Source organism: Mobula hypostoma, chromosome 9 (assembly GCF_963921235.1).
Source record: "Mobula hypostoma chromosome 9, sMobHyp1.1, whole genome shotgun sequence".
In the NCBI taxonomy this organism is placed as follows: domain Eukaryota; kingdom Metazoa; phylum Chordata; class Chondrichthyes; order Myliobatiformes; family Myliobatidae; genus Mobula; species Mobula hypostoma.
Window position 1 is genome coordinate 14829407 of NC_086105.1, and position 12300 is coordinate 14841706.

Sequence of the window (12300 nt, forward strand, 5' to 3'; positions counted from 1 at the left end):
TAGGGTTTTTTAAGAGACTCCCGGATAGGTACATGGCGCTTAGGAAAATAGAGGGCTATGGGAACCCTAGGTAATTTCTAAGGTAAGGACATGTTCGGCACAGCTTTGTGGGCCAAAGGGCCTGTATTGTGCTGTAGGTTTTCTGTAGAATATAATAGCATTTCAAATCAATTTTTTATTTGTCAGAACCAGTTAGATTTATTATTTCTGCCTCAGATTATCATAAAATTTGGTATTTTGTAGTAGCAGTACAGTGCAAAGACATAAAAATTACTATGAACTGCAAAATAATTAAATACAGTGAATTCTGGTTCATTGGGACACATCAGGTTTGCAGTGTATTTAATATTTCAGTAACTTTTGAATCATATTGTAAATATATTGTTTGATTAAGCATCTTTTGTTTACACAAGTCATTACAGGTTACATGTAAAATCCCGTGAATGGCATACGTTATTATGCCACCATGACATAAGTGCATGCCTTATGAAAGTAAAAACTCTACATAAGTGAGTTATCTTCAGCTCTGTGTTCTTTCAATTAGCTGATATTTCATGGAAATAGTTAAAATACATAATAAAGACAAACTACAATTTAACTGAGTAAAAAAAGTTATGTATTTAAATGAAAAATGGAACAAATGAGAACACTACCAATGCTACTACAGTACTATAAAACTCTGCATTAGTTCCCAATAGTTATCGATGTAGGAAATAACCTGCCATGCTCTTTTCATTGACTGTAAATGAACAAAATCAGTGCAGACACCTTGTGCAGGTAATGGACTGCCTTTTGACGATTGCATTCTCCAAATCTTCATTTTCAATGTAACATTCAAAATGATTGTTGATACCTACAATCCTAAACTTGTTGAAGTAGTGAAATCTAGTGAAGTCGGCCGTTTCTAGCATCTCTAAGCCTGAATGCTTGAAACTGAAGCGGGCTAAGTAGTTCTGAATTGTCCTACTGCTTATTTCTCATCAGCTATCAGTGACAATCATCACTACTTTTTGAACATAAACACACACAACTGATGCTATTTAAAAAAAGTTTGCTCTAAGCACAGTGTAGTGTCTAACGTCCACATAAGTGCATGCAACTGATGCTAGTTAGAAACTGTTCGGCAGCAGTCTCCTGCTCCAATTAAGTGGCATAATGTTCCAAATAAACAAAGGGAATCCTGGCTATTTTCTCAATTTCATTTTTGTTTTTCAGCAGTTACCCCAAATAAACAGCTGCTCTGATTAACTGATGGCCTTATTAACCAGAATCCACTGTAGTTCGAAAATGAGGAATAACAGGGTGGTGTTTGAGGTGTTCATGGACCATTTAGAAACTGACGGTGGAGGGAAAGAAGCTTCTGCTAAATAACTGAACGTGGGTCATGAGGCTCCAGCACCTTCTCACCAATGGTGGTAACAAGAAGTGGACATGTCCCAAATGGTGAAGGTCCTTAGTTATGGATGCCACTTCTGTGACACGGTACCTTTTATCTTTGGTGGGAAGGGATATGCCCACGATGGATCTGGCTAACTCTACAACCCTCTGCAGCCTCTCTTGATCCTGTAGGTTGGAGCTTCCATATCAGGCTGTGATGCAACCAGTCAGAAAACTCTCTGTGGACTCTGGGTTGGGAGCCCCTGGTTTGGAAACACAACACAACTTCTGCATGGACTCATTTGGGAGATGCTAAACTATGCATCTTTAAAATTTCAGACTTTTAAAATCCACAATGACAATAAATGCCTAAAGGATTAATCTAACTACAAATATTTTAATAGTTCAAATTTCAAAGAACTTTGGTGTTGAAAAAGTGAATCCCAATATTGCCCTTAAAAAGTCTAATTTGAGTTCTAATTTGAGCAAATTTTCTGGGGTACTCAGTAAAGGGAAAATAATTTCCATCTACGCCTATCAATCCCTTAAATCCTCTATCAGGCTGTAGCACTTGCATCTACTGTGATGAAGTGTTTTGAGATACTGATGATGATACATATCAACTCCTGCCTGGGAAGTGACTTGGATCTGCTCCAATTCACCTGCTGGTGCAACAAGCCTGCAGCAGATGCCAACTTTTTGGCTCTTCACTTAAACCAGGGACTTCTCGACAGCAAAAATCAGGATGCTCTTTATCGACTGCAGCTCGGCATTCAATAATATCATCCCCTCAAATCTAATCAAGTAGCTTGAGGACCTTGACGTCAATACCTCCTTATGCAATTAGATCCTGATTTCCCCTCTTGCAGACCCCAGTCAGTTCAGATTGGCAACATCTTCTCCACAATCTCTAAAAGCACAGGTGCACTACAAGGCTGTGTGTGCTTAGCACACCCCCAGCTCTACTTGATTTATGCTTGTGACTGTGTGGCTAAGCACAGCTCCAATGTCATATTCAAGTTTGCTGATGACACCACTGTTGTTAGCCAAATCAAAGGTGGTGACAAATCAGTATAATAAAGGGAGATTGAAAATCTGGCTGAGTGGTGCCACAATAACAACCCCTTACTCAATGTCAGCAAGACCAAGGAACTGATTATTAACTTCAGGAGGATTAGCCAGAGTTTCATGAGCCAGTCTTCATCGGGGGATCAGAGGTGGAGAAGGTCAGCAACTTTAAATTCTTTGGTGTTATTATTTCAGAAGACTTGAAATAATTTTGAAGAAGGCACTGCAGTGTCCCTGTTTCCTGAGGAGTTTGTGAACTCCTCAGGAAACATGTCAGCATGACATTTAAAACTTTGACAAACCTCTATAGATGTACATTGGAGAGTATATTGACTGGCTGCGTCACAGCCTGGTATGGAAACACCAATGCCGATGAACAGAAAATCCCACAAAAGGTAGTGGACATTGCCCAGTCCATCATGGGTAAAGGCCTGCCCACCATTGAGCACATCTACAAGGAGCCTCGTCACAGGAAAGTAGCACCCATCATCAGAGACACCCCCCCCCCCTCCAGGCCATGCTCTCTTCTCGCTGCTGCCATCAGGAAGAAGGTACAAGAGCCTCAGGATTTACACCACCAGGTTCAGGGACAGTTATTACCCCTCAACCATTCAGGCTTTTGAATGAAAGGGGTTAACTTCACTTACCCATCACTGAACAGTTTCCCAAACTATGGACTCATTTTCCGGGACACTTCATCTCATGTTCTCAATATTTATTGCTTATTTATTTTTATTACTATTTCTTTTTGTATTTGCAATTTGTTGGTTTTTGCACCCTGGTTGAAAGCCCAAATTGGTGTGGTCTTTCATTGATTCTATTATGGTTATTATTCTATTATGGATTTATTGAGTATGCCCGCAAGAAAATAAATCTCGGGGTTGTAAAGGTGACATATATGTACTTTGATAGTAAACTTATTTTGAACTATGAACTCTAAAGTTGTCAGTTATATTACTTCCTGTGCAAATTTGATCTACATATCATAATGCATTCATTCATATTTTAAAATGTGACAGCTAAGTGGCGTTCATGATTGGAACCAAGGTCTCCAAAGTCAGGTCAAGATTGCTTGATGTAATGCATCCTTTCTTAATACCACTTTAAGAAGCAGAAATCCACTTTGACATTATATGACTGGGAGATATATCGCTTAAACTATAGAGAGATTGCCATGGTAGCAGACTTCTCTAGAAGAATGCAATCAAACTTCGAAGTAACTTTATTATCCAAGTACATATATGTCACCGTACACTACTCTGAGATTCATTTTCTTGTGGGCATTCACAGTAGATGCAAAGAAAACAACAGGATTATTGAAAAGCTGCACACGGGCAAAGTTGGTCTAACAACCAATGTGCAAAACACAACTGTCCAAATACCAAAAAAGTAGAAAATAATAAAAAGTAGAAAATAATAATAAATAAGTAAGCAATAAATATTGAGGACATGAGTTGTAAAGTCCTTGAAAGAGAGTCCAGAGGTTGTGGAATCAGTTCAGTGCTGACGTGAGTGAAGTTATCCACATTGGTTCAGGACCCTGATGGTTGAGGCATAATAACTGTCCCTGACCTAGTGTTGTGGGACCTAAGTCTCTTACAACTCCTACTACAGTTCATGTTCTGTGGATTGTTTGTTTGTTTTTATTGCTTGCACAATTTGTTCTTTGCTGTACTTGCATTCATGAGAGTTCAGTTCTCTGAATCTTTCAGGAAACCATAAAAATACCAGGTCATACAGACAGCTCAAAAGAACATCTCCTAGCCGAAAATTACAGGCAGCGAACGTAGTCCCGAAGAGGTATATTTCGCAGAATTGCTAGCAGCTTTGTTTGCTGCCTGCAAAATGTCACTGTGTCTTGCCAACACCATCTTCGTAGGAATGATAAGGCCGAGGAATTGAAGGTTACTGACCCACTCCACCACTGATCCCCTGATGAGTATTGGTTCATGGACCTTCTTACTTTTCATCTTTCACTGAGTCTCTCAAATACCTGCGTCAGACATTTAAACAATAAACCAATATGCAGTGGAGCTTCTAAAACAAAATATTTCTGATCTGATGTGTGCTAGATTGCAGATTGTATAAGTTTACAATCACCCTGAAATACCATGTTTCCTTATTTCTGTTGTAGACCCTCTACTCAATGGCACCATTTCCTTTCCCACAACTGGCTGAACTGAGAGAAAAATATACTTATAACATCAACCCCTTCCCAATCCCTGTGAAGCTCTCTGAATCACAACGGTAAGGAAAGCTTATATTCAACTAGTGATCATAAAACATTTATGTACTTCACATTTAGATAATCAATATATTCTGTGTATAGATGTTATGATGAATATTTGGTAATTCATCAGGTTTACCATCAAAATTGGAAGTATTTCAAAATGTAAAATGTTTGTTGGGGTTTGCTGAAAATGTTTCTGCACCATTGGAATAGCTCTTTAAAACTTTGTTTATGTCACCCGTGGTTTCAACATATACATATACAGTACAGTATAGTTTTGGGCAGGTGGGGTTTGTCAGCCTTGGAACGCAGCCCGCTTCAGAGGAGGAAAACTCTGATTTTAAACCTCCGCTGCCTTGCAGCCATACCCACCCATGGGAGAGGCTTCGGGAGTAAACCCCAAGGAAGAAATCCGGAGCTGGGATCCCTAAGACAGTCTGATGTTGTTTACAGCTTCACTCTGGCAACCTCTGCGATGGCACTGGTGCCAAGCTGTATTGGTGCTTGCCCTTCCCTTGGACTACATCAGTGATGTGGAGAGGGAGAACCCGCCACATGAACAACAGCCGGTTCTCCAAATCTTCCTGCCCAGGCTTGCGCCTTAGGACACAGTCCACCAGAGGCGCAAACCCATGATCCCCTGGGATCGACAGCTGCCTACTACCTACAGTATAGTATATGTATATAAAATATATGTGTGTGTGTATATATGTATTTAATATGTAAGTATATACAGTATGTAGTTAACTTTGCTCTTAATGTAAATTCCATTTCCTGAGTTCTGCATTTTGCTTCTCCAGTGTAATTTTAAACAACAAGTAATTAGTTTAAAAGTGGATCAAAACTGAAAACATAATTTCTCGAGGCAGGCCCTCTGTTGATTGGGGTTGACCATAAATGTTACGTGCCAGCTGTATGATAAGCAAGCCAGGGCAGTACAATATGGAGAGCAAGCTTTTGCCCACATAGCAAGCTCCCCTGTCCAGGCAGTTGATGAATCCAAAGGAATGGCAGAGACCGATACAGATTGGCACCAGCGGTGTCGCAGGAGTCGCCAGTTTACATTGAACTCAATGTAGGACTGTCTTAGAGACACTAGCTCCAGATTTTTCCTCTGGGTTAACTCCTGAAGCCTCCCGATGAGTGGGTTTTGCTGCAAGGCAGCAGAGGTTTGAGGTCAGAGTTTTCCTTCTAGATGAGCTGCCAGCCCATGGCTGATGAGTCCTGTCTGCCCAAAGTGACTGGCTTTGAGGTGCCAGCAACCCGCCTTTTCCTCGTCTCCTGTCAGTGGAAATGGTTTTGCCGGGCTTAGTAGCTAAGCTGCTTGTGAAGGCCAGGAGCTGGACTTGGTTGTCAGAGGCTATTTGGGGCGCACATTATTGGGAGCATTTAATAGGTAGTGGGAGCTTATCCTTACTGCTTCCCTCAGCTATAACAACCTTAAAGAACCTATTACCTCATTACTGGTTCTTCACTAAGTATAACTTGTAATATGGATATGTTCTAATCTCTTTTCGTGCTGTTTAAGAGTGTGGTATTTGTGAGCAATATCTGTGTTTATTGAACTGAACTTTCTTTCTCTCCCATAACCCTCAATCCAGGAGTCTCAATAAAACCAAGGACAGCGATGAAGAGATTGATTTGGATGATGAAGATGCAATAGCTTCAGCAGTTGGTTGTCTGGGACCGTTCAGCCTTCTTGTACCAGAATTGCAGAAGTACCAGAAGCAAGTCAAAGGTAATCTGTAACGTGTATTTTCATATGCTTTTTTTATTGTTTCTTTTAAATGAAGAGCATTTTGTTAGAACACCACAAAGTGGCATTGGTCAGGAGCAACCCTGGGGGTGGTAAATGTGGCTTATTTCTCTTCAGCATCCGAGTGTTTGCTGCTGTGCTTTGCTTCTTTGTGGAATGGGCTTTAATTATCCATCACCCGATGACTCTTGGCATATGTATTTTTTAATTAAGTTGCTTGCAGGAAAACAATGCGTTCGCCACACTTATGATTCTTGACATGGCCTTCTGATTGGCAAGAATACAGGCCGTACACTGGTAATGTACAGGATCTGTTTTTACAGTCAAATTTTCTTCATAAGCACTAAAATACACAAAAATCACTTCATATGGTAATCACATCTGTACCCGATTATAATAAATGACGTCAAAAGCACATAAATTTTTTTTAAAAAATGAAGAAAGGAAAATAGTTCTCCCATTTCAAGGAATAAATGTATGAACATGCATTGAGGTTTTTAACTTAATGATATTATGGGAGTTAAACCTGATTTATACTTCTGCGTCAAATCTATGCTGTAGGTACTGCGTACCCTATGACGTAGGGTGACGTGCACCTCCCCAAAAAAGTAACTTGCGCGTCGCGGCAATGCTGACCGCAACAACTGTGATTGGTCCGCTTGGTAGCATCACATTTCCTCCTACGCATTTCCTGTTGCTTTTCTGCGCCGTGTCTGTACACTGATGCCAAATTAATGGTTGGAGACGATGAACCAAATTGTCAAATCTATCTGCCAACATCCGAAAATATTCCAAATGCATTTCCTCGTCCATGTCTCTCACGAAGAAACTCAACGCAGTGGCATAGAAACCCCACTGCCGAATTGCAGAGCGACGCAGACACACCAACGCATGCTCGCTACGGCGTAGCCCGTGCGCAGAAGTATAAATCAGGCTTTAGTTTGTATATAGGGGTGTCCATGAGGAAGATGTTCTGAACCTAGTAACACTCTGTAACTGCAGCAGCTTCTGTTGTTGTGAGAAGTACCATCTGGCTGACTGTCTCTCGGAAACACATCCACCTCGATTACTTTGGACTCATCCCAAGGCCTACGTATCCTGCACTGTGTTAGATGTGAAGGGTTAATTTACATTGCTCTCTGCACCCTTGAATTCACACCACTGTAAATAAATTTTTAAAAAACTTTACCGCGTGTTGGTCATAACGGTGTTAATGTGTGCGGCTGGATTCTCATGTTAGTTGCAGCAGAGAAGCAGAATTCATCGGAGAAGCAGCATGGTAGCATAACGATTAGCACAATATTTTACAGTAGCAGCAAGCTGCGCTCAATCTCTGCCGCTGTCTCTAAGAAATTTGTATGGTCTCCCCATGACTGTGTAGGTTTCCTCTGGGTGCTCCAGTTTCCTCCCACAGTCCAAGGACGTACCAGCTGGTAGGTTAATTGGTCATTGTAAATTGTCCCATGATTAGGCTAGGGTTAAATTGGGTGTTTGGGCCAGAATGGCTTATTCTGCGCGTAGCTCAATAAATAAATAAACAAACAAACACAAGAACGTCTGCGGGTGCTGGAAATCCAAAGCAAGATCAGGTCAGGCAGCACCCATGAAAATAAAGACACAGTTGACGTTTCGAGCTGAAACCCTTCTTCGGGGGAAGCGGGGAAGAAGCCAGAATAAAAAGATAGGGGGAGGGGAAACATAGAAACATAGAAAACCTACAGCACAATACAGGCCCTTCAGCTCACAAAGTTGTGCTGAACATGTCCCCACCTTAGAAATTACTAGGCTTACCCATAGCCCTCTATTTTTCTAAGCTCCATGTACCTATACAAAAGTCTCTTAAAAGACCCTATTGTTTGCGCTTCCAGCACCGTTGCCGGCAGCCCATTCCACGCACTCACCACTCTCTGCATTAAAAAAAAACTTACCCCTGACATCTCCTCTGTACCTACTCCCCAGCACCTTAAACCTGTGTCCTCTTGTGGCAACCATTTCAGCCTTGGGAAAAAACCACACAATCAATGCCTCTCATCATCTTAAACACCTCTATCAGGTCACCTCTCATCCTCCGTTGCTCCAAGGAGAAAAAGCTGAGTTCACTCAACCTGTTTTCATACGGCATGCTCCCCAATCCAGGCAACATCCTTGTAGATCTCCTCTGCACCCTTTCTATGGCTTCCACATCCTTCCTGTAGTGAGGCGACCAGAATTGAGCACAGTACTGCAACTGGGGTCTGACTAGGGTCCAATATAGCTGCAACACTACCTCTTGGCTCTTAAATTCAATTCCACGATTAATGAAGGCCAATGCACCGTATGCCTTCTTAACCACAGTGTCAACCTGCGCAGCTGCTTTGAACATCCTATGGACTCTGACCCCAAGATCCCTCTGATCCTCCACACTGCCAAGAGTCTTACCATTAATACAATATTCTGCCATCATTTTTGAAGGAGGCTAACAAGTAGGTGATAGGTGAAGCCAGGTGGGTGGGAAAGGTTAAGGGCTGGAGAAGAAGGAATCTGATAGGAGAGGAGAGTGGACCATCGGAGAAAGGGAAGGAGGAGGAGACCCAGGGGGAAGTGATAGGCAGCTTTGAAGAGGTAAAAGGTCAAACTGCGGAATAGAGGATGGGGGGAGTTTAAATAAACTCGGAGGAAGCTCTTTGCCTAGGGTTTGACTACCCTAAACTCCGCAGAGGATATTTCCAACCATTATATCAATTCAACTTGTTTCAGGGTGGTAAATTGCTTACGCTTTGTCGAATCTCTTTCACAGAAAGAAGCACCCTGAAGCAGTGAAGCAACAAATGACAGCTACCAGTAGATGGGCCCTTTTATTGTCTTTTCAGGACACAGGCACCAGAGTCTAGGCTCGCATTTGTTGTGCATTCCTAATTCCTTATTTCCTACAATAATGTGTTGGTGATCAGCTTCTTGAATTGACGTAGTCCTAGTGATGGCAAGTTGGCAGGGAGTTCCAAAATAATCTGGGGATTCTTCCCCCTTCTTTCTCAGTCCTGGTGAAGGGTTTTGGCCTGAAATGTCCACTGTTTACTCGTTTACATAGATGCTGCCTGGCCTGCTGAGTTCCTCCAGCATTTTGTGTGTGTTGCTTTGGATTTCCAGCATCTGCAGATTTTCTCAGGTTCAAAATATTTCTATTCAGTTGAGTTGGTCATTATCATCCAATGTGTAAGCAAAAATCCGATGCCACTATTTTTTAGCATTTAAAATATGTATTGAGAGTTTAATTTCCAAATACCCTGTTAATTTCTAATAGGTGAAGTGCTTAAACATGCCTTTATAAAGGTAGTTATTTTATGTAGATTTGCTTTTAGTCTTGTTAATCCAGTTTTCTCATTAGTACCAACTTGTGTTACAATATGTGTTACGTGGAAACATGTTCACGGGTTTGGTGAGTGAGGCAGAAGACACTAACTATGAATAAGCACATTTATTATTTATTTACAAACAGTAAAACATGAGACCAAATATCTAAGTAACCCCCTCCCAAGTCATAGAACTACGAAGCTAAAATTCAACAGATACTTTGCTAAGAGGGCGTGAGGGCCCTCCTAAATCTGGAGCATTCTTCCCCAGTGGTTCCTCAGCACTGGTTGCGACATTCGTGAGAAAATCAGTGCCTGGAAGACAAAGGCAAGGTGCCTGAAACTGGACACCGGTGCCGTGGCAACCAATGGGAACCAATAGGAAAGAGCAGCTGCATCCTTTAAATGGGCCAATTGACGACCAGCAGAGTAGAAACGGCCTTTGACCTATAAGTAAACTAAACCCCCCCATACACACATGACAATGTGCAACTTGTACACTACCAGATTTGATGTTTTTACTCACCCTTGTCTGTTATCTGAATGAAACATTGACAGACACCTCACACATTATTGGTTTGTCTTTCCATTTAACCTGCAGGCATATATAATATGAGATCTAATGTTTAACATGAAACATTTAAAGCCTCTCCATGTTCTGATTTGTGTTTCCTGTAGATCAGCAGGATGAGCAGATCCTGAAGTCGAGTAACATCGCTGAGCTCAGCCCTGGGGCGATAGATGCGGGCCGGAGTGAGCACCAGTCTGTTTTTAACAGCATGATGATGGAGCGTATGACGACTGACATCAATGCGCTGAAGCAACAATACATTAGGATAAAGAAGAAGCAGCAGCAGCAACAGGCTCATCTCATTTTCATCAAAGCAGGTATTGTATCATTCAGAAACCCAGCTGCATTTCCAGAACCATATTCCTTTCCTCTTCACCTTCCCTCGAGAAGGATTTGCTTCCACCCTGATAGTGTAGGGTTCGGAGGTGGCTGCTGAGGCCAGTGTGGGACTCGCGGACGAGTGGGGCAGGAGTTGCTTGGTGGGGTGGGTAAATAGAGAGGTACTCTGCTCTTCCCACCACTTACCTGTGTGTCTGGTGCCATCTTAAATGCTGCTTCTGCATTTTGAAGGTTTTTTGGGCCAGGATTCCGCATGTGTCAGCGGGAAAATTACTCTACTTGAAGCAGACTGTGAGAAATCTTCAAACTGTGTCCTCTATCTTTCTGAGAATCTCTTGCCCCAGTGGAGCTGGGAGTACATAGAACATAGAACATAGAAATTTACAGCACATTACAGGCCCTTCGGCCCACAATGTTGTGCCGACCATGTAACCTACTCTAGAAACTGCCTAGAATTTCCCTAGCGCATAGCCCTCTATTTTTCTAAGCTCCATGTACCTATCTAAGAGGCTGTTAAAGGACCCGATTGTATCCACTTCCACGACCGCCGCTAGCAGTGCATTCTACACACCCATTACTCTCTGTGTGAACTTACCCCTGACATTCCCTCAGTACCTATTTCCAAGCAGCTTAAAACTATGCCCCCTCATGTTAGCCATTTCAGCCTTGGGAGAAAGCCTCTGGCTATCCACATGATCAATGGCCCTCATGATCTTCTACACTTCTATCAGGTCACCTCTCATCCTCCGTTGCTCCAAGGAGAAAAGACCTGAGTAGAGAAGAATAGCGTGTCTTTAATGACAGTCTGGTGTCAAATATGTAAACAACATGGCCCGCCCATCATGAAATTTGTTGCTTTGGGGGAGGCATACAGTGCAAAACATCAGAGTCAGAATCAAGTTTAATGTCACCAGCATATGTCCTGAAATTTGTTGAATAGACATAGGTTCAATGTCTATTGGGAAATCGGAAGGCAGAGAGGAAGAAGCTGGTCCTGAATCATTTGAGCATGTGTCTTCAGGCTTCTGTACCTCCTTCCTACTGGTAGCAATGAGAACAGGGCACATCCTGGGTGATGGGGGTCCTTAATGATGGACACCACCTTTTTGAGGCCTTGTTCCTTGAAGATGTCCAAGATGCTATGGAGTCTAGTGTTCATGATGGAGCTGACTGAGTTTACAACTTCCCGCATCTTCTTTCAATCCTGCGACAGTTGGCAGCAAAATAAAATCAAACTGCTAACACACTAATTATCAGCTAACAGAGAAACACACAGTTGGAACAAGGTCATCATTAACTATAAAACCAATCTAATATCTTAAAGATTTTGTATCAATTTACCAGCGATGCAAATTCTGTGAAGACTAACTCATTTTTACAGTTTTAAAATGTTGTGTTTCTTTTATTAGGAACAGAAAATGAAATGAATCCTGGGATCACCCCAGATCCTAGGGACCAGATGAATAATACTATTGGAAGAAGTTAGTGTCTTATGATTTTATTTTTCATTCATGGTTTCTCCATAATGTACTAATGTACTGAGGTACTAAATATACTAACACCCTTGTGTAGATTAATGTTTTTATTTAATTATAATGTCTTCTTCTCCTTCTATTTTTCAGCAACATGG

The 12300-nt window shown here is 41.8% G+C and overlaps 1 protein-coding gene across 6 annotated transcripts in view; it reads left to right on the plus strand.

The window, feature by feature from the left end:
* Positions 1 to 12300, plus strand: part of tbc1d30 (TBC1 domain family, member 30) — an 83492-nt gene that overhangs the window by 67184 nt on the left and 4008 nt on the right. For 4 of the 6 annotated variants that reach the window (XM_063057768.1, XM_063057770.1, XM_063057772.1 and 1 more), the window contains 4 exons: positions 4580 to 4692; positions 6277 to 6413; positions 10439 to 10648; positions 12080 to 12151. In XM_063057768.1, the coding sequence (XP_062913838.1) occupies positions 4580 to 4692; positions 6277 to 6413; positions 10439 to 10648; positions 12080 to 12151 (532 nt within the window). The remainder of the gene's footprint in view (positions 1 to 4579; positions 4693 to 6276; positions 6414 to 10438; positions 10649 to 12079; positions 12152 to 12300) is intronic. The other 2 variants (XM_063057769.1, XM_063057774.1) reach the window with 1 other exon arrangement.